General features: G+C 37.1%; 1 protein-coding gene across 1 annotated transcript; it reads left to right on the forward strand.

Moving 5' to 3' along the window:
- Window positions 1-25,738, forward strand: Pdcd4 (Programmed cell death 4). Its single transcript, XM_089644084.1, has 9 exons — window positions 1-453; window positions 9,782-9,939; window positions 13,635-13,736; window positions 15,655-15,772; window positions 16,539-16,701; window positions 19,764-19,853; window positions 20,778-21,021; window positions 21,740-21,879; window positions 24,682-25,738. Exons 1-9 carry the CDS (start codon window positions 231-233, stop codon window positions 24,752-24,754), a joined length of 1,311 nt encoding a protein of 436 aa, XP_089500210.1. The 5' UTR covers window positions 1-230; the 3' UTR covers window positions 24,755-25,738.
- Window positions 25,739-26,732: the final 994 nt, after the last annotated feature.

Here is a 26,732-nt window from a genome sequence, read left to right on the forward strand (position 1 = left end):
CGGCTCAGTTCCTGTTTTCGTTTTGCGGCCAACTTCAGTTTCAATTCACTGCTGCGATCCAAAACAAACCGCGTTGCTCTGTTTTGTATGTACACAAATGCGTAGTACGGTTTTTCCAGTTAGAAATCGGCGATACAACTTGTTTGGGCTACCATCCGAATCGTCGCGATAGTGCTATTACACAATCTTGACCGTTTAAACTATAGTTTCATAAGACTTTTTGATAGAAAATGGACCTGGAAAGTTCCGACAACGTGGCGGATGGGATCATGGCCCCGCCGGCATTGATTCCTGAACGTTCCGCGGGTGACGGGCCCCGCCGGAGGGCCAAAAAGATCGTCAGGCAGGGCAGCAGGGACAACACCGTCGTAGCTGGTCCAATTCCTCAGCATCGAAGCTGGAAAAATAGCCGCAGGCCGCGAAATGGCCATGGGAGAGGTTTGCCGAAGAAAGGTAAGCAAGAAAACAAAATACAGAAACCCGCAACGTAACAAACAACACGTAAAAACGGAGCGATTCTAGCGGCGTGGATTAGAACTAAAAATAAACCTACCGCAACGTTTTCAACAATCTATGTGATTATTTGTTAGTTGTTATTCTCTCCGCTAGTTGGCGTTGATAACATGTTGGCTTGAACAATGTAGAGGATTATAATTTGCTTCCTTTATTATTGACGTTTTCGTCGGCTACGAAACAAAATACAGAAACATCTACCGGTACAAACAGCGTTAAATCGCCCACCGTTCCTTGCGGCTAGAATAAAAACTACGAAACGTCACGCTCAAACATTTTTAGAATCATTAATTTCATATTGTGATTTTCGTTCTTTAGATTTTGTCCCGCTAGATGGCTTTGATTTTTGTGTGGATTCGATACGGCGACCCTCTTGGAATAATAAGACATCCATCTGACACAGCAATGTTACGCGATAATGAACTCTAAATTATCTTTCTATAGCGCCTATGATCGTATGATAGTATTTAGAATTAACCTTCACTTTCTTTATTGACGTTTTCGTGTTATTATTATTGTACGTATTGTTATTTCTGTCTTGGTAATCCTATTATTGTCGGAAAATGACAGCCGCTTTGGAGTCGATTAACCTATGAAGCGGCTCTACGGTTATGGAGGCGTTGTTTTGTAACAGAATACGCGCTGCCGTCGAAGATAATATGTTTATTTTTAATGTTTCAAAGATAGTGTGTGTTTGTGTGTACCTCCCAATACGCACGTATACAAAACATGTAGTTCACGCAATGAAAACAGATAGGGCTGCCAAACACGCAGCCGGTAAACGGTAACACCGGTACAAACGTTTGTTTTTATTACTATATAAGCCCCCTCATTCCGAATGATAAACTTGTCGAATTCCGCTGTAAAAATACGGTTTCAACTTAATTACTACAAGATATAACTATTTATGAGGTGGGAGGTGTATTTATGAGGTAAAAGATGCACTAAAGTTCAATTTTTTCTCAATCAGAAGGTTATTATTATTTTAAGGTTATAAAATACGTTGTTTCTAAATAGCAAAGTCATTTATGGGAATTCGACAAGTTTAATGATTATAATGATTAAAATTGGTTCTTTGTGGGAACTTTTCTGGAGATGATCGAATTAACAGGCATAACTCCATTATACATGTATATATGTCCGTCACTGTCAGAAGTTTGAGATTTTTTTTAAATTGGTCTACATGAATCAGAGTTTATAATTTTCAGTAAGCACCTCTTTTGGATGATAAAAACATCTTTGGCGTTTACAACTGAGTTTCCCCAAAAAACTATTCCTTATTTTATCATTGAGTATACGTATCCATAGTATGCGGTGATTACTGACTCGATGTTTATGATATTTAAGGGTGCCTAAAACAAAAGAAAAGCTACTGATTTTTGCTACTTAGATACATGTTCTTTCCAGTTTATATTTGCATCTAGTTGTATTCCATGATATCTTTCATGATTCCTTTCTAACATACAAAACTAACTAACTAACTAACCATCACGCCGTTTCCCCGCAGGGGTAGGCAGAGAGGACGGACCGCCAAACAACTCGGTCTTGGCACACACTCCTTGCCTCATTCACATTCATACATCGTCTCATACATACTCTTCTATTATTCTGACTCTTTACATGGCCCGACTCGAGTATCTGATTCACTTGATCGTGCCATGTCTTCCTCGGGCGTCCCCGACTTCTGCTACCATTCACATTTGCATCATATATCCTCCTTACACTCCTATCTTCGCTCATTCGCTCTACATGCCCAAACCATCTAAGCGTCCCTTTCTTAATCTTACTCATTACGCTTACATCAGCCTTGCACTCTTTGCGGATCTCCACATTCCTCACACGATCAAACATGGTTTTACCACACATACGCCTCAGGGATCTCATTTCAACAGCATTTAATCTACTTTCATCCTTTCTTTGCCAGTTCCATGCCTCACTTCCATACATCAAGGTAGGTACCAGCACTCCGTTGTGGACTGCTAACTTCGCTTCTTTGGACAATTTTTTGTTAGCGCCTACGGCGTTTAGTCCTCCATTAACGGAATTACCTGCATTTACCCTTCTTTCGATATCTCTGTCAGCCTTCCCATCTCTCGTAAACATACTTCCTAAATACACAAACTCATCCACCTGCTCCAAGTATTCCCCATTCACAATTATATTGCACACTGTTTTCGTACTCTCTCTTTCAAACACCATTACTTTAGACTTACTTACATTCATCATTAACTCATTCTTCATGCATACTTCGTTCATCCTAGACACGAGAGACTGTAGATCATCTATACTAACTAACTTATTAAATTTGTTAGCGTGACATATCTCAAAAATACTTTCACTTCATTTAACAAAACTTATGTGTATAACAGTCAATTACAATTCGTGAGCACATTATAATTATTGATTTCAATCTATTTTTTTTCTTCCTTTTATAAATAACTATTAACTACTCATCTGAGTAGTCTGAAAGTATGTTGCCTGTTGTATGCTGATGATGCGGTGCTGATTGCTAATAGTATGGATGATCTGCAGTCTCTCGTGTCTAGGATGAACCAAGTATGTATGAAGAATGAGTTAACGATGAATGTAAGTAAGTCTAAAGTAATGGTGTTTGAAAGAGAGAGAGTACGAAAACAGTGTGCAATATTGTTGTGAATGAGTAATACTTGGAGCAGGTGGATGAGTTTGTGTATTTAGGAAGTATGTTCTAGAGAGATGGGAAGGCTGACAGAGATATTGAAACAATGGGAAATGGATGTAACTCCATTCATGGAGGACTGAACGCAGTTGGCGCTAGCATAATATGCTGCAGTCCACGATGGAGTGCTAGTACCTACCTTGATGTATGGAAGTGAGGCATGGAACTGGCAAAGAAAGGATGAAAGTAGATTGAATGCTGTTGAAATGAGATCCCTGAGGCGTATGTGTGGTAAAACCATGTATGATCGTGCGAGGAATGTGGAGATCCGCAAAGAGTGCAAGGCTGATGTAAGTGTAATGAGTAAGATTAAGAAAGGGACGCTTAGATGGTTTGGGCATGTAGAGCGAATGAGCGAAGAAAGGAGTATATGTATATGATGCAAATGTGAATGGTAGCAGAAGTCGAGGACGCCCGAGGAAGACATGGCACGACCAAGTGTATCAGATACTCGAGTCGGGCCATGTCAAGAGTCAGAATAATAAAAGAGTATGTATGAATGTGAATGAGGCAAGAAGTGTGTGCTGTGACCGAGCTGTTTAGCGGTCCGTCCTCTCTGCCTACCCCTGCGGAGAAACGGCGTGATGGTTATTTAGTTAGTTACCTACTCATACATTAATTTAAATTCATTCATTTTAACTTAAAATCATTATTTAAGTTTCCAGAACAATCTCAGTGGAAATTACGTAATGCTATTTTATGGACATACGTAATAGGTACTACATACAACTATGTAATAATAACGAAATATATTCTTAACTGTATCTTATTGTACTGTGTGAGTCTTAATAAATAAATAAATTAATTAAATGGTTCAAATAATAATTGTGACGAATCCTGCGGCAACCCTGTTTGATTGCATAGTTGAGTCTTTATTTGTGTTGGTTTTATTTACCTCGTTAAAACACGGCGATAAAATACATTGTAATAATAATGGACACCTTGCCAGACAACAACGTGGCGTTAGCTTTATCTGTGTTATGCGTTATGTAATCGTTAAATAATAATAAACGTGCTTCTATGTCAACAGTAGGTGAAAGCGTGCCCGGCTTTGTCCGAGCCACAACTGTTTTTCTCGTTCGTTGAACTTTTTTTTATTTTCCGACTTTATGTCCGGATTAAATCTTTCCCATATGAAAAACTAAACCCTTCCACACACTTTTACACAAATGATCGTCTAGTCAATCCACATTATGCAAGTGCATTTATATAAGCAAAATAAATACAAAACAATACAAGAACAACACGTCAACTCACCAGAGATCAAATGGGAAAATAATTCACCGACTCCAGATATTTTCATATCAGAGGGTTCGGCTCGGTAGAACTTCTAACAGAGCCTATAAATCCTACTGATCCCTCAACATAAATATTTAAAAAATCTTTCGTAATCCTACATGTATTTAAAATGACTGATTTTTGCATTTTTTGATAGATCTAATACGCCTAAATATTGAATGAGAGAGCTAGGTATAATGCCAGTAGCCGAAATAACAAATGGTAATATTTTTATAGTCTGAGAATGCCAAATTATTTTTATCTCATTTCCTAAATCTGTGTAGGTATTTTCTTATTTCCAATTCCCCAATTAGGTTATGCTGTGAGGGTGAAGATAGTGGGGAGGGGAAGTAACTGGTTATTCAGACCTGGTCACTAAACACGGCCAGAGCCGTTTCAATTCGTAGTTTGTGAAATAACACAAATCAATCAATGTTTCTTGCGCGCTCCGGGATTTGAACCCGGGACCTTCAGCTCGCCAGTCGAGAGCCTCACCCCTCGACTGCAGATAATGATATCCTCTCTGGGATCTCCCGTGCTGAGGATTTCGTAATGCAATAATTCACAGAAACTAGTCCTTTTTGTGGGCTTACAGGAATCTTTAAATAGAATAAAACAAGTCGCTATCCGCGTCTGTCTGTTTGTGCGCTTAGTTCTTCTAAACTACGCTACGGATTTTGATAGGGTCTTCACTATCATTTAGAGAATTTCTCCCGGAAGGTTTATATATATAATACATGCATGTTATATTTATAGAAAGTAGAGAAAATTCGATGTTTTGTAATCAAGTCGTAAAAAATAATATTTTCGGGCGCTTACATTCCTAACGCTGGCTAAACCTTATGAGATACATCAAAATAATGTACTACGGAATTGTATATCTTTAAAAGACCTACAGAAAATTCTCAAATGGTATATGTCTATCTCTTAAGGTTAACCCACAGCAACTCGATAAAGCCGAAAAAGACATTAGCAGACAGAGAAAAAAGCAAGTATTTGATCAGAATTGCAAATGTACAATTTACGAATGTACCCACAAACTTTGTGTCCGTTTATGATCGGTATTTTAGCATTGTTTTTTTATCAATATTGTTTCGCATTTGTTATCTAGTGTCGGCCGGTTTCGCCGAGTTTGTTGTTTGTTTATGTTTTGTTGTGGCCGGCCCAAGGTCATTGACTTCGACACACACACAGACACTGCCAACTAATGATGTAGAGAGTCTGCAATAGTAAATAACTCCGTTGCGTAATCGATCGCCCTGCATAAATTCGATATTATTTTTTATAATCATTTATAAATCTATCTAACTAACCATCACGCCGTTTCTCCGCAGGGGTAGGCAGAGAGGACGGACCTCATTCACATTCATATATAGTATCGTAACTGCATTTCCCCTTGTTTCAATATCTCTGTCAGCCTTCCCATCTCTCTAGAACATACTTCCTAAATACACAAACTCATCCACCTGCTCCAAGTATTCCTCAGCAACAACTTAATTTTAAGCAGATATTATGTGCTTTATTTCAAATAAATCCATTTCAAATGGAAATGCAAAATGCGAAATGGGTATTTTCCATTTTGCATTTTAAATGCTTTTCTAAAAACCATTTTGTATTTTGCATTTTAAATGTTTTTCTCAAAGCATTTTCCATTTTAAATGCTTTTTTGCAACATTCTTCCTACTATCTCCATTCATCTTTTTTCATAAGCCCCAAATATCAGTCGGTCCTCAACCTCGCTATGAGAGATAATTTACATTTGTCAAGTTGCTCCCTGGTAGGAGCCCTGGCAATTGAGTGATACCATTACAAAAAATACTGATTCAAATACTGAACATGGGGCCATGACTCAATATTAAATGTTAGATAGCAGTTTCTATGTTTTTACGTTGGCAACATTAATCCCGCGCAAATTTTGGGGTTTCATAATCTGTAGTCGTGGTGTTTTTGGATTTACCATCATGTAATATGTTTGTTCTACATTGATGTCCATTATTAAATGACAAAATTGTTTAAAAATTCTATAATTATTTTGATTGTTTGACGTGAGAAACCATTTTGCATTTTCAATGCATTTTGAAAATAGGTATTTTGCATTTTGCATTTGAAATGCTTTTCTAAAAACCATTTTGCATTTTCAAATGGAAAAGTTTTGACCCATTTCCATTTTGCATTTCAAATGGTTTTGGGTACCCATTTTGCACATCTCTGATTTTAAGTACTACTTTTTTTTAGTACTTATTTAAGTACTTAGATAGAAAAAAATATTATGTTAAATTTTATTTTTTATATTCCAAAAGGCTATTTTATGCTTATGAGAGATAAGGATCCAAAGTCACTTTTTATTTCATGTTAAAAATGGTTATTTTTGTTCCTAATACTTGATCTTCATTGTTGTTATTATTTAAATTTACGAATCTGTATAGTACGATTACTGTATAATAATGACTAGCCATTTAATAAATAAAGATTCGAAATTTTAAAACTGGAAATTCATATGTCATACGGCATATATTCTGGTCTAGTAATGTGTAATTTCTATCACCTAAGAAATTCTAAAAATATAGTACTATAGGATTCATGTCTTATACTGATTTATAAATGTGGAAATTCTAACTATGCAATTGTAAATGTTCTACAAAATGCCCTGGAAAGAATCTCAGACTTGTGATGTCCCGAAAGAAACCATTCATCTGTTCTGAATGCAATTACTAATGTTATACAAATTGACCCTGGTAATAAATTACATCTTTGCGATTCTTTCAAGGATAAAGAAACCATCCTGTCACTTCGAATGCAATCAACAATGTTCCCAAAATTTGTTTTGCATCGCCATTCCATTGTAAGAATATTATGTACTAAATACACAATTTGGCTGTCCTGAAACGGGAATCCTTCCCAGTTGGACAGACAAAGGTTCATTTTGTTTTGTATTGTTTTTAATTTACATATTTAAAATAAATAAATAAACTATATTGCACACTGTTTTCGTACTCTCTCTTTCAAACACCATTACTTTAGACTTACTTACATTCATCATTAACTCATTCTTCATACATACTTGGTTCATCCTAGACACTAAAACACATGAGAGACTACAAAATCTATAAATGTGTTTTAAATCGGTATATTTTAATCGGGCGCGCAATTAGAGTTGACTTAAACAACACACGTTGAATAATTATTAATTTTGTGTATTGGTGCATATTTATTATACAATTTCGGCAGCGCATTTTAACTAACTAACCATCACGCCGTTTCTCTGCAAGGGTAGGCAGAGAGGGTGGACCGCCAAACAACTCGATCTTGGCAAACACTTCTTGCCTCATTCACATTCATACATCGTCTCATACATACTCTTCTATTATTCTGACTCTTGACATGGTCCGGCTCGAGTGTCTGATTCACTTGATCGTGCCATGTCTTCCTCGGGGGTCACCGTCTTTTGCCAACGTTTGCATTCGCATCATATGTATTCTTTATTGCATTCCTTTCTTTGATCATTCGTTCTACATGCCCAAACCATCTAAGCGTCCCTTTCTTAATCTTACTCATTACGCTTACATCAGTCTTGCACTCTCTATTTTCTGATCTCCACATTTCATTCTGTGGTGTCCCAAAATAACAACCAAAAACAATGATGCCACAGAAAATAACTCCGTCAAAAATCGCAAATTTGCTCAATCAATTATTGATTGTGTGTATCGGTGCATATATTTATAAATTTCCCACAGTGATGTCCTTGCGAAACGTCACTGAGAAACAGTTTTTGTTTTGAAAATCTTTTGTCTGTGTAATACAAAACCTTGACTTTCTGCAGAAATAAAAATCCTGTTTTATTTGAATATTTCAATAACAATACAGCTTTAGAAAGAGTCACGGAAATGAGAGATCTCGGAATTATTTTGGATGGAAAACTAAGTTTCGCCAATCATATCCATCAAATTGTAAACAAAGACATGAAAACACTAGGCTTCGTATTAAGAACAACTAAAAACTTTAACTCCATACAAGCCATTAAACTGTTATACATATCTCTAGTTAGAAGCATAATTGAATACAACTCAGTAGTTTGGTCTCCCTCTTACAAAATTTACATTAATAACATTGAGCGAAGACAAAAAAATTTTCTACGTTTTATAAATTTTAAATTAAATATCCCACTAGAAGACTTACAATATCATTTCTTATTAAATACTCTAAAAATACACACATTGGAAGACGGGCGTAAAATAAACGACTTAACTTTTTTATTCTAAACTCTAAATTCGACTGTTTCGAACTTCTGCAACTCATAAATTTAAGAATACCTACAATAACATCACGACAAAATACAATATTCCACTGCAGCACACATAAGCGCAATTACATTGCGAACTCCCCAATACAACGGTTTCACACAATGGGAAACCAATACTTAGGTGATATTTAATATTAACTTTGCGAATTTTGTGGATTACGTAAAAGATTTATGTTAACACTATTCCTAAATGGAAGTTGTATTTTTGTAAACCAGTCAAATCGCTGTATTTTTGAATGCTTACTATTTTGTTGTCCGGGTTAAATCTTCCCCATAGGAAAAACTAAACCCTTCCACACACTTTTCCACAAATGATTATCTAGTCAATCAACATTATGCAAGTGCATTATATAAGTAAAATAAATACAAAACAATACAAGAACAACAACACGTCAACTCACCAGAGATCAAATGGGAAAAAATAATTCACCGACTCCAGATATTTTCATATCAGAGGGTTCGGCTCGGTAGATCTTCTAACAGGGCCTATAAATCCTACTGATCCCTCAACATAAATATTTTAAAAGTCTTTCGTTATCCTACATGTATTCAAAATGACCGACTTTTGCGTCTTTATATATAAATTTTTTGATAGATCTAATATGCCTAAATTTTGAATGAGAGAGCTAGGTATAATGCCAGTAGCCGAAATAATGAGCGGTAATATTTTTATAGTCTGAGAATGCCAAATTCTTTTAATCTCATTTCCTAAATCTGTGTAAATAAATCTAACCTCATTTTTATTAAGATATGTTTTTTATTGTTTGGTTTGACTCTGTTAAACCTTTGATTAGATTAAACCTCTCTCCCGGGGACTGGAGACAACAACGCTTAACACCTAAGCTAAATTCTAATTAGATCAAAAACAAATTCACGAAACAGTGATTTTTGAGTTATTTCGGCAGCTTACCCACAAAATTAGAAAATCAGCGCGTCAGCAGAATGCCGCCCGCTCATTAACTAATAATAGTGATTGTGTTTGTTGGTGTCAGGTGGTGCCGGAGGGAAGGGAGTGTGGGGCAAGCTGGGATCCGAACTCCTCGAGGAGTACGAGGACTTCAACGACCCCAACTATGACTCGGAGAACATGAACAGCGGAGACGTAGAACTCAAGATCGTCATCCCCGAGATGGCCAAGGAGGAGGTCCAGGTAACCTAACCTAACATCACCTCACCCCACTGTCGACCTGCCACTCTCTTTGGGCATGCTGCGCAGAGGGTCTCCCATAACATCTAACCTAACCGGATCTTCCAGAATGCGACTTTTACATATTGCTCAATAAAATGTAGCCTTCAGGCCCGTTCCCACAGTTCGTATTTTCAAAGTTAGCGTAGTTTCCCACATTTGCACATTCGACCCTACAATAAAACAATTCATTGGCCTGGTATTTTTATAAAAATATTGTCTTGTTTGTATATCATTTATGATTTAAGAATTCGTGACATTTTATGATCACCCTAGTTAAACCATTATGCCTAAAAATATTTGCCAATACCTTTCCCACCCCTGTCCCATAGTAATAAAAACCCCAAATAAAGTTTCATCTCCCTTAAAATAATATTTGTATTGTTTAAGTCACGTTTGTATTATTTAGGATTGTTAAGTGCATTATCTTTTATGTTTAAGAATGTTGTTTGCCGACGAGCGGGTGGAACAACTTTATTTTTTTTAATATGTCCTTCAGAATTTAGTTTAAATACAGATACCTCCCAGAAAAAGAGCAGTATTGATATAACTGGTAGGTACAGGCGTACCTAGGCAGGAGGAGTATTGAAATAATTGGTAGGTACATGCGTACCTATGCAGTCAGTCGTGAGATAATTACTAGGTTTATGTAAACCTAGAGAAAACTGAAGAATAAAGGAAACTAGACCTTTATTTCTTTCAGTTTAAGTTTTAGCAGAGGAAAATAAGATCCTCTGCAATTATATTGTGAATTAATAAATTTATATGTCAAGAAGAAGAAGTGTTTTCCTACATTCCATCTGACGGCGTGTTCTCGTACCACGATAGCAGAAACACTAACTGTTAATTGCTGTCTTTTGGGATTCTGTGTGGAGCATACATACAGAAGAAATCTAGAAATGCCTTCCATATAGATTTGAATGGAAACCAATGTTGTCACCGACTTGTATGTCAGTGTGAGATGTAGTTCTGCTTATGAAATTTAATAGGAGGTTCAACTGATTTTGATTCTCAAAATATTTCTTGTTGTGTTCTTTATTCTGTCTTGCTGACAGTCTCTTGGAGATGCTGTGCGGAGGGTTTCTTTCCATCCCATATCCGAGATGCAATCAACGTGATATAGTTGCAAAATTCCGCTGCACGCTTAACCTCTCAGACAAAGACTTCTACTACTATGTGTTCCTTTGAGAACTGTCAAAACGTGATAATTTTTGTGTTATTTACAAGTTTTGCTAAAAGCTTCATAACTCACGTTTTGGGAAACGTAGCCTCATTCTAAAAAATGTTTTGGAAAGATTATGAAATCCACTATAGCATTGTGTTGTTATACGTAAATATTTGCGTTTCTAAATATACATTTTATGAAAACGTCAAAAATATGTAAAAATCGCTTACAATTATTTCAAAGCCTTGAAAAATGTACTTTTTTCTGAGTATCATAAAGAAATAACACTTTATATATTGAAGAAATATAATTAAAAACTATTAGTCACCTCAAAATATTAACCGTGCAAACTAAAATATTTTTAATAAATTATTTAGAAACGCAATAAATTATGAACGAACAAGATGACAGATTCAATCGGCTTAGATAATGCAACTCTACGTTCCATAGATATTCTTGAATACAGACGCGTAGCGTTATTCATTATCGATACTCTGTTTTTTAAATCATGGCAATCCGTATACTAGTGATGGAAATAAATCGATTTTTGTAAAATCTCGCGCGTTTACGTGAAAAGACGTTTTAATGTCTTGACCGCTATTATCATATTTACGTCTTTTGACGTTCTAATGTTCTGAGTGGTTAATTTGCAAAAAAATTAAAAGGAACGCTTGGTTTCAATTTGACTACAACTCGAAATAATTATTTATTTATATGCAAAAACAAGCACAAAATAGGTTGATTGGTTTGGGTTATTCAAATAATTTATGCAAATTTTCTAACCTTCAAGCTTAACTCAGATCGTATAAATAAGAAAAAGCATAACCGTCAAACTTTGGAAACACGTGACATTTTGAACATTGACAAAAAACTAACTGCGATGGCATCCTTTAACTATATCCTCCGACATACAAAGTTGTCTCTCTTAGCAGTAAGTAGTAATGAAGCTGAAACATGGACATATGAATATTAGTAGACCTGCCCTAAGTGATTAAAAGCGTATTATCCCCACTCCCCATACCGGTTCCATTGGAGCCGGCTGGGCTCGCGTATGGCCTCAAGTGAAATTTGAAAACGTGACGTCATCATTCTTGTGCGAACTATGGTCGAGGCATCATCGGTTCATTTTACGAAATAAAACGGCAAAATGTTGACTTGTGATATGAAAACTTGTAAAAATAGATGTGAAAAAGAGAATAAACCCAATTGTCGTATTACATTCCATTAGTAAGCATTATTTTACTTTATTTTAAGCTTATTCACACCGTATTATATGGATCAGTTTTAGAAACATATACTATCACATCACAATGTAGCGATTCTCAAGTGTGCTCATCGTTGTTTACTGGGGTAAGTAAATTATGAGACATTTGTAAAAGTGTCTTAACTAAATACTCTGAAACTAACTACGACTCTGAAAATAGAAGCTGCCTTACTTTGCCGAATTTGGACTTCGCAAATTAGTTCATAACGTGGCGAGTAATTTGCGCTATCATGTAAAAATGTCTATTCATTCAAAGGCAGATTTTACTTTTAAGAAGTAAATGGTGATATTATAATGCGAGATGCCTATTTACTGTCAGATTGATTTATTGACGAATCACAGTCAGCTCCACTCCCTTCGTTCTTCAACAGTTGATTTTACCCCTCGCCATTATCTTCTCGTCTACTAATTCCTATGTCTGTGAGCTGAAACCAATTTTTTTTTCTTCTTAACCTTTCCCTTAATGTGCCAAAAAAATCCACGCGTTCCGGTGCTGATTTAATATCGGAAAAATATGAATATTCATAGCTAATCGCTTATATTTATTATATTTCATATCAAAAGTGATAATAATTGTAATTTAATTGCTGAAAACATAAAAAAACCATCGGGTCCACATCTAACGACGGTCCGCGACCGACTGGCTTGCGGCTAGCAGTGCTAGCACACACACAGCTATGCGGTCGTAGGTATCGATGGTCTAAATAAAAATACAACTGCGGACGTGTAGATTTATCATGTTCCCGCATAGCGAACTAAAGCGGGACATTAATAGCGTGTCATTTCCTCGCACACTCTTTGCGTAGCATTGTCACACGGTTGATTGTATTGGTGTATTTGTTTCCGATTTTTAACAAAAATCTCTGATTTTTAATTGAATTTGAAAACTATGTAAAATATTATTTTTTAATTCAGTGCATAAATGTATAATAGAGTAATACCTAAAATCTGAACCTAGAATTTATTATATTTATAGAGTTATTAAAGTTATTAGAAGCAATAAGTAGTAAATACACACCACAGATAAGGAAAGGTTAATTGCGTTTTATGCGTGCAGTGAAATTCGGCAAATTCGGCCATCAATGTTACCCAAATTGTCATGAGGTTAACACCTTCACAATAAGCTCACCACCGCCTGTATCGGACATATCATCATCATATAGCATCACCTGAAGTCTCATTGTTGGAAGCACTCTTTGTAATATCTGATGTTGTTGTATATTGTTTTAGAAAAAGGCCGAGCCCATAATCCTGGAGTACTTTGAGAACGGGGACACCAACGAAGCCCTAGACAGCTTCCTGGAGTTCATCCCTTCCAGTCAGCGCCACACGGTGAGCCCCCGTTCATTCTCACCCCATCATTACCAAGCATCATTACCAAGCAAGACCTTTCTTATTCTAGCCTACTCAATTCCCAGATCATTTAAACGCTGGCCCAGTCATTACGAGAATCTTTCTTATTCTAACCTACTCAATTCCCAGATCATTCATATGCTGGCCCAGTCATTACGAGAACTTTTCTTATTCAAGATCATTCATACGCTGGCCCAGTCATTACGAGAACTTTTCTTATTCAAGATCATTCATACGCAGGCCCAATCATTACGAAAATCTTTCTTATTCTAACCTACTCAATTCCCCGATCATACGCTGGTCCAGTCATTATGAGAATCTTTCTTATTCTAACCTACTCAATTCCCCGATCATACGCTGGTCCAGTCATTATGAGAATCTTTCTTATTCTAACCTACTCAATTCCCAGATCATTCATACGCTGACCCAGTCATTACGAGAATCTTTCTTATTCTAACCTACTCAATTCCCAGATCATACGCTGGTCCAGTCATTATGAAAATCTTTCTTATTCTAACCTACTCAATTCCCAGATCATACGCTGGTCCAGTCATTATGAAAATCTTTCTTATTCTAACCTACTCAATTCCCAGATCATACGCTGGTCCAGTCATTATGAAAATCTTTCTTATTCTAACCTACTCAATTCCCAGATCATACGCTGGTCCAGTCATTATGAAAATCTTTCTTATTCTAACCTACTCAATTCCCAGATCATACGCTGGTCCAGTCATTATGAAAATCTTTCTTATTCTAACCTACTCAATTCCCAGATCATACGCTGGTCCAGTCATTATGAAAATCTTTCTTATTCTAACCTACTCAATTCCCAGATCATACGCTGGTCCAGTCATTATGAGAATCTTTCTTATTCTAACCTACTCAATTCCCAGATCATACGCTGGTCCAGTCATTATGAGAATCTTTCTTATTCTAACCTACTCAATTCCCAGATCATACGCTGGTCCAGTCATTATGAAAATCTTTCTTATTCTAACCTACTCAATTCCCAGATCATACGCTGGTCCAGTCATTATGAAAATCTTTCTTATTCTAACCTACTCAATTCCCAGATCATACGCTGGTCCAGTCATTATGAGAATCTTTCTTATTCTAACCTACTCAATTCCCCGATCATACGCTGGTCCAGTCATTATGAGAATCTTTCTTATTCTAACCTACTCAATTCCCAGATCATACGCTGGTCCAGTCATTATGAAAATCTTTCTTATTCTAACCTACTCAATTCCCAGATCATTCATACGCTGACCCAGTCATTACGAAAATCTTTCTTATTCTAACCTACTCAATTCCCAGATCATACGCTGGTCCAGTCATTATGAAAATCTTTCTTATTCTAACCTACTCAATTCCCCGATCATACGCTGGTCCAGTCATTATGAGAATCTTTCTTATTCTAACCTACTCAATTCCCAGATCATTCATACGCTGACCCAGTCATTACGAGAATCTTTCTTATTCTAACCTACTCAATTCCCAGATCATTCATACGCTGACCCAGTCATTACGAGAATCTTTCTTATTCTAACCTACTCAATTCCCAGATCATACGCTGGCCCAGTCATTACGAAAATCTTTCTTATTCTAACCTACTCAATTCCCAGATCATACGCTGGTCCAGTCATTATGAAAATCTTTCTTATTCTAACCTACTCAATTCCCAGATCATTCATACGCTGGCCCAGTCATTACGATAACCTTTCTTATTCTAGATCATTCATACGCTGGCCAAGTTATTACGAGAATCTTTGATTTCCCGGATCATTCTTACAGCAGTCTGGTCATTATGATAATTGTATGGTAACAATAACCTGAACATGTTATCACTGTATTGTTAAAGTACGTCTTGACTACAATAGTTGGTTTGCTTGTACAGATATGCCAGATCATAGTGGAGATGGGACTGGACCACAAGCCATCCCACAGGGAGATGTGTTCTATACTCATCTCCGACCTTTACGGACACCTGCTGTCTGAGAGGGACATCGCCCAAGGTTTGCGCTCATTCTATCTGTTCACTTCTTCGAGCTACTTTTCAAAACAGTATTATCTGAAATGAATGCGTACTTTGTAACACAACTCCATAAGCTGAGTTTAAAGTCAGTGCCTGGGTCTTGTTATAGGAGGGAAAAAACACAGAAGTCGGTAATCATTTCACAGCCGAGCTTTGAACACGAGAACGAGTCGTAGAAATAGACAAATGTTCGGCATATTCCCCGAAGGGATCAACGATTCTATTTCCTCGGATAATTGTCTGTTGAAATATGGGTAGAGTCTGACGTCTGTGCTCTAAATGATAATGTTAGTGATATTGTCTTTACCATTTATATATTCTCATACAGTTTTAATGCATAGGAAACCTATTCTATTGGCTTGTAGAAAAGCACATTAAAAATGATTATATTTATCCAAAATACTATCTAGATTGCATTTAGTTTGACATGAATCTTGCGACCATACGTAAAAATAGCAACCAATAAAAATATGAATTAAGATAATGTTGGTAGTTCTTGTTCCATGTATGATTCAGTTAAATATGTCTGAAGGAAATACGGTCGGGTTAGATCAGTGGTAGTGATCAATTGTAAAAGGTTTGAACTGATGTTAGAACCTTGTAAAATAAAATATGGAAGCTTTAATCAGTCGATGTTAGAACTTCGTCATACGAGTATCTATGAAAATAATGTTGGTTATAGAAATAAGCAAAAAGCAACTAAGGTGAGGATTTATTCTTGGTTCTGAGAGTGTGTGTTGTTGCAGCGTTTGAGAACCTGCTGGGCAACCTCGAGGATCTGACCCTTGACCAGCCGTGCGCCGCCGAGCTGCTGGGCTGCTTCGTGGCGCGCTGCGTCGGGGACGACTGCCTGCCTCCGCGCTTCATCACCTCTCAGCTGCAGGCCTCTGACCTTTCCGCGCTCGCCAGGTAATGAGATACCCGCCCAACCGTATTGTAGATTAATTACTTAACTCAAAAACTGTCGTATCACGTCTCTAAAGGAACTGTGCAAAGTTTGAAGACAGAAACTACCAAGCACGTATCACGTCTCTAAAGGAACTGTACAAAGTTTGAAGACAGAAACTACCAAGCACGTATCTCGTCTCTAAAGGAACTGTACAAAGTTTGAAGACAGAAACTACCAAGCACATTATTTGATGTCTTTCCCAGAATTTAAATTTTTAATTCAATTTTCCCTCAGAATGCCAAATCGTTCCTCATTCTCATGTGCCTAATATCAACATCAGTTGGGATGGTTATGAAAACATTGCGAGCACAAAATATAATCCTAACTAAGTTCAATCTCTCTCTGAATTTAAGTTACGAAATCGGCACTGAGTTTTAGAAAGCACATGGAAAAGGGGATGGAATGGTCAAGCTTACATGGTTCTTCCATCGGTGAGCGGAATTTGTGGGTGGCCATCGGCCACATGAGCGCAGGTTACGACACGTGAATACATGTTAGTTTGGCTGTGAAGTTCGGCCAGGAGTTTATACTGTGTCGCCTTGTTGAAAGGCAAGGATTTTAGTGTGATTATCCAGATGTTAGTCCGGATATTCCTTTGTATCCGGATTGATCTTCCGGGGCGCAGAACCGCGACCCAGGAGTAGCGCGCTGAGCCCGCGAGTGGGGGCCCACGACGTGGCGGCTAAGATCCGTTTTTGGCTTAGTAGCCGGCAGGTGTTGCCGGTAAATCAGGACTAAGAATAAGAAATAAATCAGGACTGTCTATAATACCATTGACATTAACTCTAAACTAGTCTTCTATCTGACGGTTTTAATAATTTTATTATTTTCTGTGAGTGATTTTAATTTATGGTTTCTATAAATAGACCGAGTTTATAGTTAATGTCTTAGAATTTATGCTTTAATTTATAAATATTACTAGGTGACTTGTACCCGGTGTTGCTGGGGGTTATCCTTAAGACATAGTCATATACCGTCGCTGGCTTTTCTGTATACCTTTGTAAGATATACAATTCGGTAGTACATTATTTTGATGTATCTCATGAGGTTTAGCCAGCATTAGCAATGTAACCGCCATAAAATATTTAGTTTTTTTTTACCACTTGATTACGAAACATCGACTTTTCTCTACTTTATATAAATATAACTTTTTTTATTTATTTTTTTTATTATATTTATTCAATAAAAAAATTTACAATGTGTGATATACATATATATATTTCACTGGTAATAAGATAAAAGATATTATGATATGATTAATATTTATTCTTTTTCAATGTTCTCCCATAATAAGCAATTGCTTGTGTGTATGGGATGAGGTATTATTTGTTTAGTTTCTTAGATTTTTATTTTATTTTTTAAGTTTTTGTTTTTCTTTTATTTATTTACGTTTTTTTAGTTAGTTTAGGTTTTCAGTATATATTTTTAATTGTGTTTTGAATTCTTTGAAACTATCATTTAGTGATCTTATATTTCCGGCAATTTATTGAAGAAATTTGTTCCTAATTATTTGTAGTTTTGCTGACCCAAAGTTTTTTTACAAATCGGAATTGGTAACATGTATTTTTGCCTGAGATTTGCTGTGTTTTTGAATGGTACGGTTTTGTTTAGGATATCATCTTTGTAAGGTTGCGTGATACAGGAAAAGAGTATTTAATTTTCTGACTTTAAATTCTTTGAAAATGAGTTCAGATGAATATAAAAATGATTTCTTTAATATTATTTTAATTATTAGTTTTTTCGCAACGTAAAGAGGTTGTGTGTGAGTTTTATAGGCGCCCCCTCATCCTATTATACCATATTGGATTATGGATTGACAGAATGCGAAGTACGTCATTCTCAGTAGTTCTTTATTTAGAATATGTCTCAAGCAGCTAAAAATAGAGGTTAATTTTCGTACTCTTTTTTTGAGTATGGTTATATGTGGTATCCATTTTAGGCATTGGTCAATAGTTAGTGATCCCTAGATATTTGGTTGGAAGTTTTAATTTCAATATTAGTACACAGTAAGTTACAGTGGTGTTGTTGAGTGTTTGGTGCAGAGTGAATTCGAATGTTTATTTCATGCGGCGTATTTGGTTTGTTTATGAAAAATGGTACGTAGTGTATTTATTAGTGTTTAACGTTAGTAGGTTATTGTCAAACCATGTTTTCAATTCATTGATGTCTGAATTAGCCTTTTTGTTCAGTTCTAACCATGTGTTTGCTTTTAGAAGAAGCACTGTGTCATCTGCATATGAGACAATTTCCCCGTATTTAGCAACTTCAAATATATCATTTACATATAATATGAACAATAGTGGTCCTAAAACTGTGCCTTGTGGTTTCGAGAAATTATTACTTTCGGAATCACTTAATTCATTTAATCATTTTACTTGCTGTGGTCTATTTTCCAAAAAGCTTATAATCCAGGATAGTACCGTTCCATTTAATCCAATTAATTATTTTTTTTTATTAAGTTAGTGTGTGAAATACTATCAAATGCTTTTTTAAGGTCAATAAATATTCCAATGCATTTTTCATTTGAGTCTAGGGCGGTATATAGGTATATAATTTGTTATTTTTGCAATAGCATCGTGGGTGCTGGTGTTTTTTTTTGAAACCATACTGTTTAGAATTTATAATTTTATGTTGTTCTAGGAAGGACCAGATTTGATTTTTTACGATTTTTTCGAATATTATTGATAATCTTTTAATTGGATATATTTGATAAAAGGGATATAGGGCGGTGGTAGTTTTGTGGGTCGTTTGGGCAGAATTTTTAAATTTCAGCAGTTTTTTTTTTTTTTTAACATATATATGTATAAACCTTTTGGAAGAAATTCTCTAAGTGATAATGAAAATCCCATTAAAATTGCGTGCATAGATCAGATGAACTAAGCGCACAAACAGACAGATGCGGAAAGCGACTTTATTTTATACTATTTAGAGATTGTGTTTAAGCGAGTACCGCACAATATTCCCAACTGCCCGCAGCCATTTAAAATATGCCTAATAATATACATTGTATTGTTTGTTTCAGACAAGCTCTGACGAAGGCTAACACTCTCCTGTCTATGAAGCATGGACTGGTCCGACTGGACAGCATCTGGGGAGTGGGCGGCAGTTTAAGGTAACCTAAACTAAACTACAACACTTGTTCATTTATGTTCCCGATCTCACACCTTTCAAATCTTGCACACAACTGTTAGAAATCAGTTTTGCATCATCGGCTTACAACAGGCAACACGCTTTCAGATTGTTCGTTTTTTGCACCCAATCCCGCACCTTTCAATCACACATACAAATGCTACATACGATAGACTGTAGATCTTCCCTACTGTTAGAAATCAACACCCTTCATTTTGCACCCAAGTCCACACCCTTCAAATGTTGTATACAAATCAGATACTGTAGATCTACTGAAGATGTCGTCTCCCAGCCGGCATGCCGCTTGAAGTCCCGAAAGCCCTTCTGGGCGGAAGGAGAGAGGCTCCTCCGATTACCTCTCACCCCAGAAGACAGGTGGAAACTTGAGTGGCAAACGGCCAACTTGGGAAATGCCCATCTCATACAGGACCCCACCAAGAGACAGCCTGGGTTCTCAACCTGATCCGCAATCAATAGGTTAAGGTGCTCCCGTAACCGCTGTGCCCACATGATGCACAGATGCCTTAAAGAGTCGGCGATGTGTGAATGTGGTGCGGTGCAGACCACCGAACATGTGGTCAATGAATGCCCGCTCCATTCATTCCCTGGCGGGATTGATGAGGTCCACATGGCGACACCTGAGGCCCTAGACTGGCTCACAGGCCTAGATGTCCCCCTCTGACCCCCCCACCATACGAAAGAAGAAGACTATAGATCTTCCATACTTCCAAATTGGTCATTTTTGTACCCAAGCCCACACCTTTCAATTCTTACATACAAATCCCAGGCATTAGAGACTGTAGATCTTCCATACTGTTAGAAGTCAGCCCCATACAACAGGCAGCATACTTGCAGATTGTTCATTTTTGCACCCAATCCCATTTTTCAACTGTTTGTTTTTTTAAAGGCCGGTTAAGTCGCTGGTGCGCCAGATGAACTTGCTGCTGAAGGAGTACCTGAGCTCGGGAGACACGACGGAGGCGCAGCGCTGCCTGCGCGAGCTGGAGGTCCCGCACTTCCATCACGAGCTGGTGTACGAGACGGTGGTGATGGCGCTGGAGGCTGTCAGCTGCCACGTGGAGCAGCAGCTGGTCACGCTGCTGGCCGCCTTCAGCGACAGCTGCCTCATCACCCTCGACATGATGGAGAGGGTCAGTATAGTCCATAGTCACTTCTTTAACTTCCTCTCCTCGCACTTCCGTCTTTGTCACTACCTACCAATCAAAAGCGCAACTTTCATTGCATAGGCGCTTTAGCGTAATTTGGTCTTGTGATAGCGATTGTTGGCTTGCAAACATGCCATATCTTCCATTGTTTCTATTATCAATAGCTTTACTGGTAATTAAGGTTCAGCTAGCTAGGTTTTCTGTCATTGCACAAGCAAAATTAGAGTTTATCATTATCATTATATCATTGGTAGTAGGAGGAACAGTTATCTTGGTGTCATTTTACAGCCTATTGTGGATGCCTGATTATATTCACTAGTTCAATCCATTTTTCTTAATTTACGGGGTAACACAGGGATCGACATTGGGTCCTGCATTATTTTTATCGCAGATAATAGAAACAAGGAAGATAGACCGTATCACATGTATTGTTCACCTCGCCTTTTTTTTTAATTATCTACACACCAAACGTGCAACTTTCATTAGCATTCATTGCCGCTTTGATATTCCTTGCAGTTTGGTTGTACAACAAAGACAATTCGCATATGTCCCATTGTTTCTATTATCTATAGCTTTACTTCAGTTTCTCTGCTAGCTAAATCCTCCGTCGTTGCACAAGCAATATTAGAACTTACAGTGGACAGTTTGTCTTTGTGTCACTTTACAATAACGATGTAAACAATGTATTTGTGTTGTCCGTCAGGGCTTCCTGCGCGTGTTTGACGACATGGCGGACATAGTGCTGGACGTGCCGCTGGCGTACATCACGCTGAACCGCTTCATGGAGCGCTGCCACGGTCGCAGCATCCTCACGGACCGGGTGCACAGCAAGATGCCCACCAGGTAAGCAACGTTGCAAACAATATCAATAATCCATTTACAGTTCCTGCAAGATTGCTTATTTTAACAGTCTTCACCTTTTGGAAGATAGGTATACTAAAAAGTTTTTTTTAACTCACGTCTTGATTTTATGGTATTTTGGACCATAAGGCGATGCCATACGTAGTAATGCAAAATCATGTGTTTTTGGTTTGAAAATTTGGTCTCCTAGAAATGTTTCGGATGCTTTAATTAAATACTGCGGTAAAATACATCTTGGCCTTTGAAATAATCGAGTATTTTTTACATAAATCTTTTTATAAGCCCAGAAGAAAATAATGTATAAGGCCTATGAAAACTGCTTTAAAGTTCAAAATCTCCTACTTACGAACCCATTTTCCTTAATGATTTTATTGTATAATGTGGCAAATTAAGTTATTTATAAAATGATCGAAAAAAAAATTAATATTTATGCCTGAACATCCACAAAATAAAATAAATGGCACTTTTTGGCCGTGTTTTTTTCTTGCATAAATCAAAACAGGCGGATGGTGTTAAAGGAAATTTAAACCTTATCGCCATCTACGTAAGGGTTGTTATTGATGGCGGCTCAATTTAAAATATTACACGACGTAGTGCATCGCCTTAATAAATCCCATCCTAGTCACATCATAGCCTCGTACGATTTATTTTCATTGTGAAGAATGTTTATTTAGCTGAAAAGTATAATAAAACTCTAGAATATTGTATGAATTATATTTTTTGATGACTTCAGAGAGAGAAAAGACATTTTTCTGAATCTGGTTTAGTACTAAACCCAGAGCAAGAAGTCCAAAAATGGATATCTTTAAGGCCCCGTAGTAAGCGTTCAAAGATGGTTTGAAATGGAGATATGTAAATACGAATGTTAGAAGGAGCGCGCCAATATTAAAAAACGATAATCATTGAGCGATGAATGGTGAAAATATTTAGTAAAACATGACTCGTTTGAAATACAGCAAAAATCTCTCCACAGATGCTTCAGTCGCATTTAAAGATACACTGTGAATTTTTTCATGCCTATAACATATTAAATAACAGAACAAAACGTGTTTTAAATAATTTTCCGAGCTTACTTTGTGGTTTTTTTTATTGAAGGAATTTCATATAGTTAACGTTTCGGCATTACAAACTAACTAACTAACCATCACGCCGTTTCCCGGACAGAGAGGACGGACCGACAAACAAGTCAGTCTTGGCACACACTCCTTGCCTCATTCACATTCTTACATCGTCTCATACATATTCTTCTATTATTCTGATTCTTGACACGGCCCGGCTCAAGTATCTGATTCACTCGGTCATGCCATGTCTTCCTCGGGCATCCCCGACTTCTGCTACCATTCGCATTTGCATCATATATCCTCCTCACACTCATTTCTTCGCTCATTCGCTCTACATGCCCAAACCACCTAAGCGTCCCTTTCTTGATCTTACCCATTACGCTTACATCAGCCTTGCACTCTTTGCGGATCTCCACATTTCTCACACGATCATACATGGTTTTACCACTGGTATGCCTCAGGGATCTCATTCTTACAGCATTCAATCTACTTTCATCCTTTCTCTGCCAGCTCCATGCCTCACTTCCATACATCAGGGTAGGTATCAGCACTCCATTGTGGACTGCTAACGTTTCGGCATAAAAAATATATCGATATTATCTTCAAAAATAACTTCCTTTTTTTTGTAACTTAAAAACATACATTATCTTGTAAATAGGTACAATTTACAAAAATTTCATTTTGCCAACAACAAATAAGTGATTATGGAAATAGTGTCAGTCAGCGCATTTCGGGCCGCTCCCCAATTTAGCGGCACACTAACTGGCTCCGATCAGTCAAGTGATTTGTTCAGTAACATTCGATTTGCCTGTTTCCAAACACCTTTACCATTGATTATCTTAAGTGGACTCGCCCACTTTAACAGACAATGATATCAAAGTAAAAACTTTCAATGTTAAATTAATATTGACCAAATGATTATTGTATTTACAACAAATTATTATAAGCATCAATTACTCGCTTAAAATATACATACAAATTGAAAATAAATGCCGCCGAACCCGGGAATTGAACCCGCATCGTCCTCTTATTTCCAACACGTCAAATAATTCAATATGTACAAGTTCTTCAATCGACAATTACTGCTTAAAATATTTTTTTTTTTCACCTGTTAACAACCAAATTTATACAAACTTGGGAGATATTTTCAATTTGTATGGATATTTCATGGGAGTAATTAATGCTTATAATAATTTGTTATCCTTTGTGCTATGCACAAAAAACTTTGTCTTATATACATTAGTTCATCATTAAAAAATAAACAATATTGTATTTATTATTAATGCATACGTATTTTTTAAAATAAATTTATGTACATAATATGTTAAAAATAACGTGTTAGCTTGACTTTAATGCCACCATATCTTGGCGTTGCAAATACTTTTCACTCTGTAGACACTTTTTATAAGTAGTCATTTACTGAGGCAAGCTTAATCCAGTAGTTTGGCTTCCTTAAATTGATTGATCGCTCGGTCATCACCTTTCCGTTGGAAATAGCGTAGTTGTGTTTGAGCCAGTGTTGAGCCAAAATTTCGGCTCAACAGTTGATCAGCAGGATTGGGAACAACGGCCGTAAGAGTTAGTATTAATTTAATTCAAAAGCTCCGTTCCTCTTGTCCTGCTAGGCTGTGCTAGAACAGCTGTTCTGTCTTGTGACTCGTAATCGTGAGTTTTCAAAAGATTTTGCCGATATATATCTAATAATGTTTGTTTTCTTGTCCAGGGGTCGCAAGCGCTTCGTTTCCGAGGGCGACGGTGGAGCCCTGAAGGACCACTCTCTGGTGCTCCGTGACTAGGTCCCCGTCGGGCCCCCACCAATCTCAGGCAGCGGGCAAATACCACATCAGAACACACCCCTCGGTCATCATCTCCAGTTCCCTGGAGTATTATACTGAAACATGACGATACATCTAACTAACTAAGAAAAGAAAAACTAATTTAATTCATTGGTAAATTTCACACTAGTATTGTATGAATATATATCTAGCCTTTGGGAATAAGCGCTAGATGCTATTAGCTGCGTTCAGACTCCGAGACGCGTGCAACGCATGCCCTAGACAGGTGCGAACAAGTATCAAGCAATAGTTGCTGCAACGCTAAAAAAAAAATATTACGATTAAGTTTTGCATTATTATGCCGTGTGCGCTTCCTACTCCTTATGGCAACGATTCGGACATTGTTACAGTGCCCATCATCGCGGTACATCATCGGTAAATCATCAGTTAAATTAATGTGGTTTTCGGCGTTTAATTTAGCCGCAGCCTTCGAGCCCCCCCCGCACACGATAACCGAAGAAATAGTGAGTGAAACGAATGTGGATTTTTGCGTTTAGTTTTGGTGCAGCCGTCGAGTATCGGATGCCGGACATAATAAACTGAAACATAATCACGACTGTTTAAACTTTGCGAACGATATATTGTTTTGTTCGTCATTTTTTCACGATTTACAGACGGTAATATGAAGCTGCGTACAAACGTTAGCAGCACAATGCAGCATTTAACAAATTACCGTTTATTATTCAAGCCCGTTCGGTGTCTCGGTTGCTTTGCTAATGTCCGTACGCGGCTTTGTACATTCAAGTATGACTTGGTCCATGCTTTTGACGCGCGTAAACAGCCGTAATGTGGAACGCAGCCGACTTTACACCGATTACAGCCATCAATATTTTTTTTAAACGAACCAAAAAAACGGCATTCCAACACTTATTTTTGCTGTGAAATACTTAAAATTTGACATAACCTCACTTTTGTTGTAAAATGATTTGCAACGGTTTTTTTTTGGTTATACAGGGTGTATCGGCACTAACCCGACAAACTTTAACCAGCTATTCCTTAGCACATTTGGAGTAAAAAATGTTATGGGCACTTTGCTGTCCGGTAGCATTTTTTTTTCAATTAAAAACAAAAAAATTTAAAATTTCCACACTACATCACTGTCATTGGCATTGCGTTTCGTGTTAAACAGCTGTTATAAGCAAGTGTGTCAAAAAGCGTCTTCGCTCTTTCGCACACACTAAATAATAATAGTTAAAAATGAGACGAATGGTGCCGTGCTATTTCGTTGTGACTGTAAACGTGCGCCAATATAGGTACACACGTGCATTATTCAACGGAATTCGAATAAAATATTTGCCAGATGGGTTTTCAAACTTTATCAAAGGATAAAGCAGTGGTGACATGTGGTGAAAATATGAATAATAAATTTTTTATTAAAAAAAAACGTTACCGGACAGCAAAGTGCACATAAGATTTTTTACTCCAAATATGCTAAGGAATAGCTGGTTAAAGTTTGTCGGGTACGTGCCGATACACCCTGTATATCCCTTCTTACTGGACGTAATTTTTGTGGATTTTCCTATCTGATGTTTGGCGTCGCGAATCGAGCGACTACCGCTGGCGTAGTCCCAACGTTGGGATTCCCCTATGTCCAACTTGTGTGCAATGTGCGTGCGTGATTGCCCACAAAAGTTGATAGGATGCATTGTCATCGACAACTAGTCGATTTGAGCTTGATTGGATGCCGGTAAATGTACAAGATTTACGAAAACCAAATCAAAATTCAATCACATGTTTATAAAATTAAATTGTTTTTTTTTTTATTTTCTTGGGTTATTATGCCCTGTAGCGCTTTCTTCTTCTCTAGCCAACGTTTCGGACCTTGTTACAGTGTACATCATCAATATTGCGCGCTTTAATTCTCTTAGTGCCGGTATTTCAGCATGTTAAATTAATGTGGTTTTTGGCGTTTAGTTTTGGTGTAGAGCTGTCAATCCAA

The sequence above is a fragment of the Hesperophylax consimilis genome, chromosome 20, assembly GCF_061612785.1.
Source record: "Hesperophylax consimilis isolate HC1 chromosome 20, BYU_Hcon_1.0, whole genome shotgun sequence".
Taxonomy (NCBI): domain Eukaryota; kingdom Metazoa; phylum Arthropoda; class Insecta; order Trichoptera; family Limnephilidae; genus Hesperophylax; species Hesperophylax consimilis.

Excerpts from the sequence above, each read along its gene's own strand:
- Pdcd4 (XM_089644084.1), top strand. The coding sequence starts at position 231 with ATGGACCTGGAAAGTTCCGACAACGTGGCGGATGGGATCATGGCCCCG. Across the intron at positions 9,940-13,634 it reads TGGCCAAGGAGGAGGTCCAG|AAAAAGGCCGAGCCCATAAT; the intron begins GTAACCTAACCT and ends ATATTGTTTTAG. Across the intron at positions 21,880-24,681 it reads CACAGCAAGATGCCCACCAG|GGGTCGCAAGCGCTTCGTTT; the intron begins GTAAGCAACGTT and ends TTTCTTGTCCAG.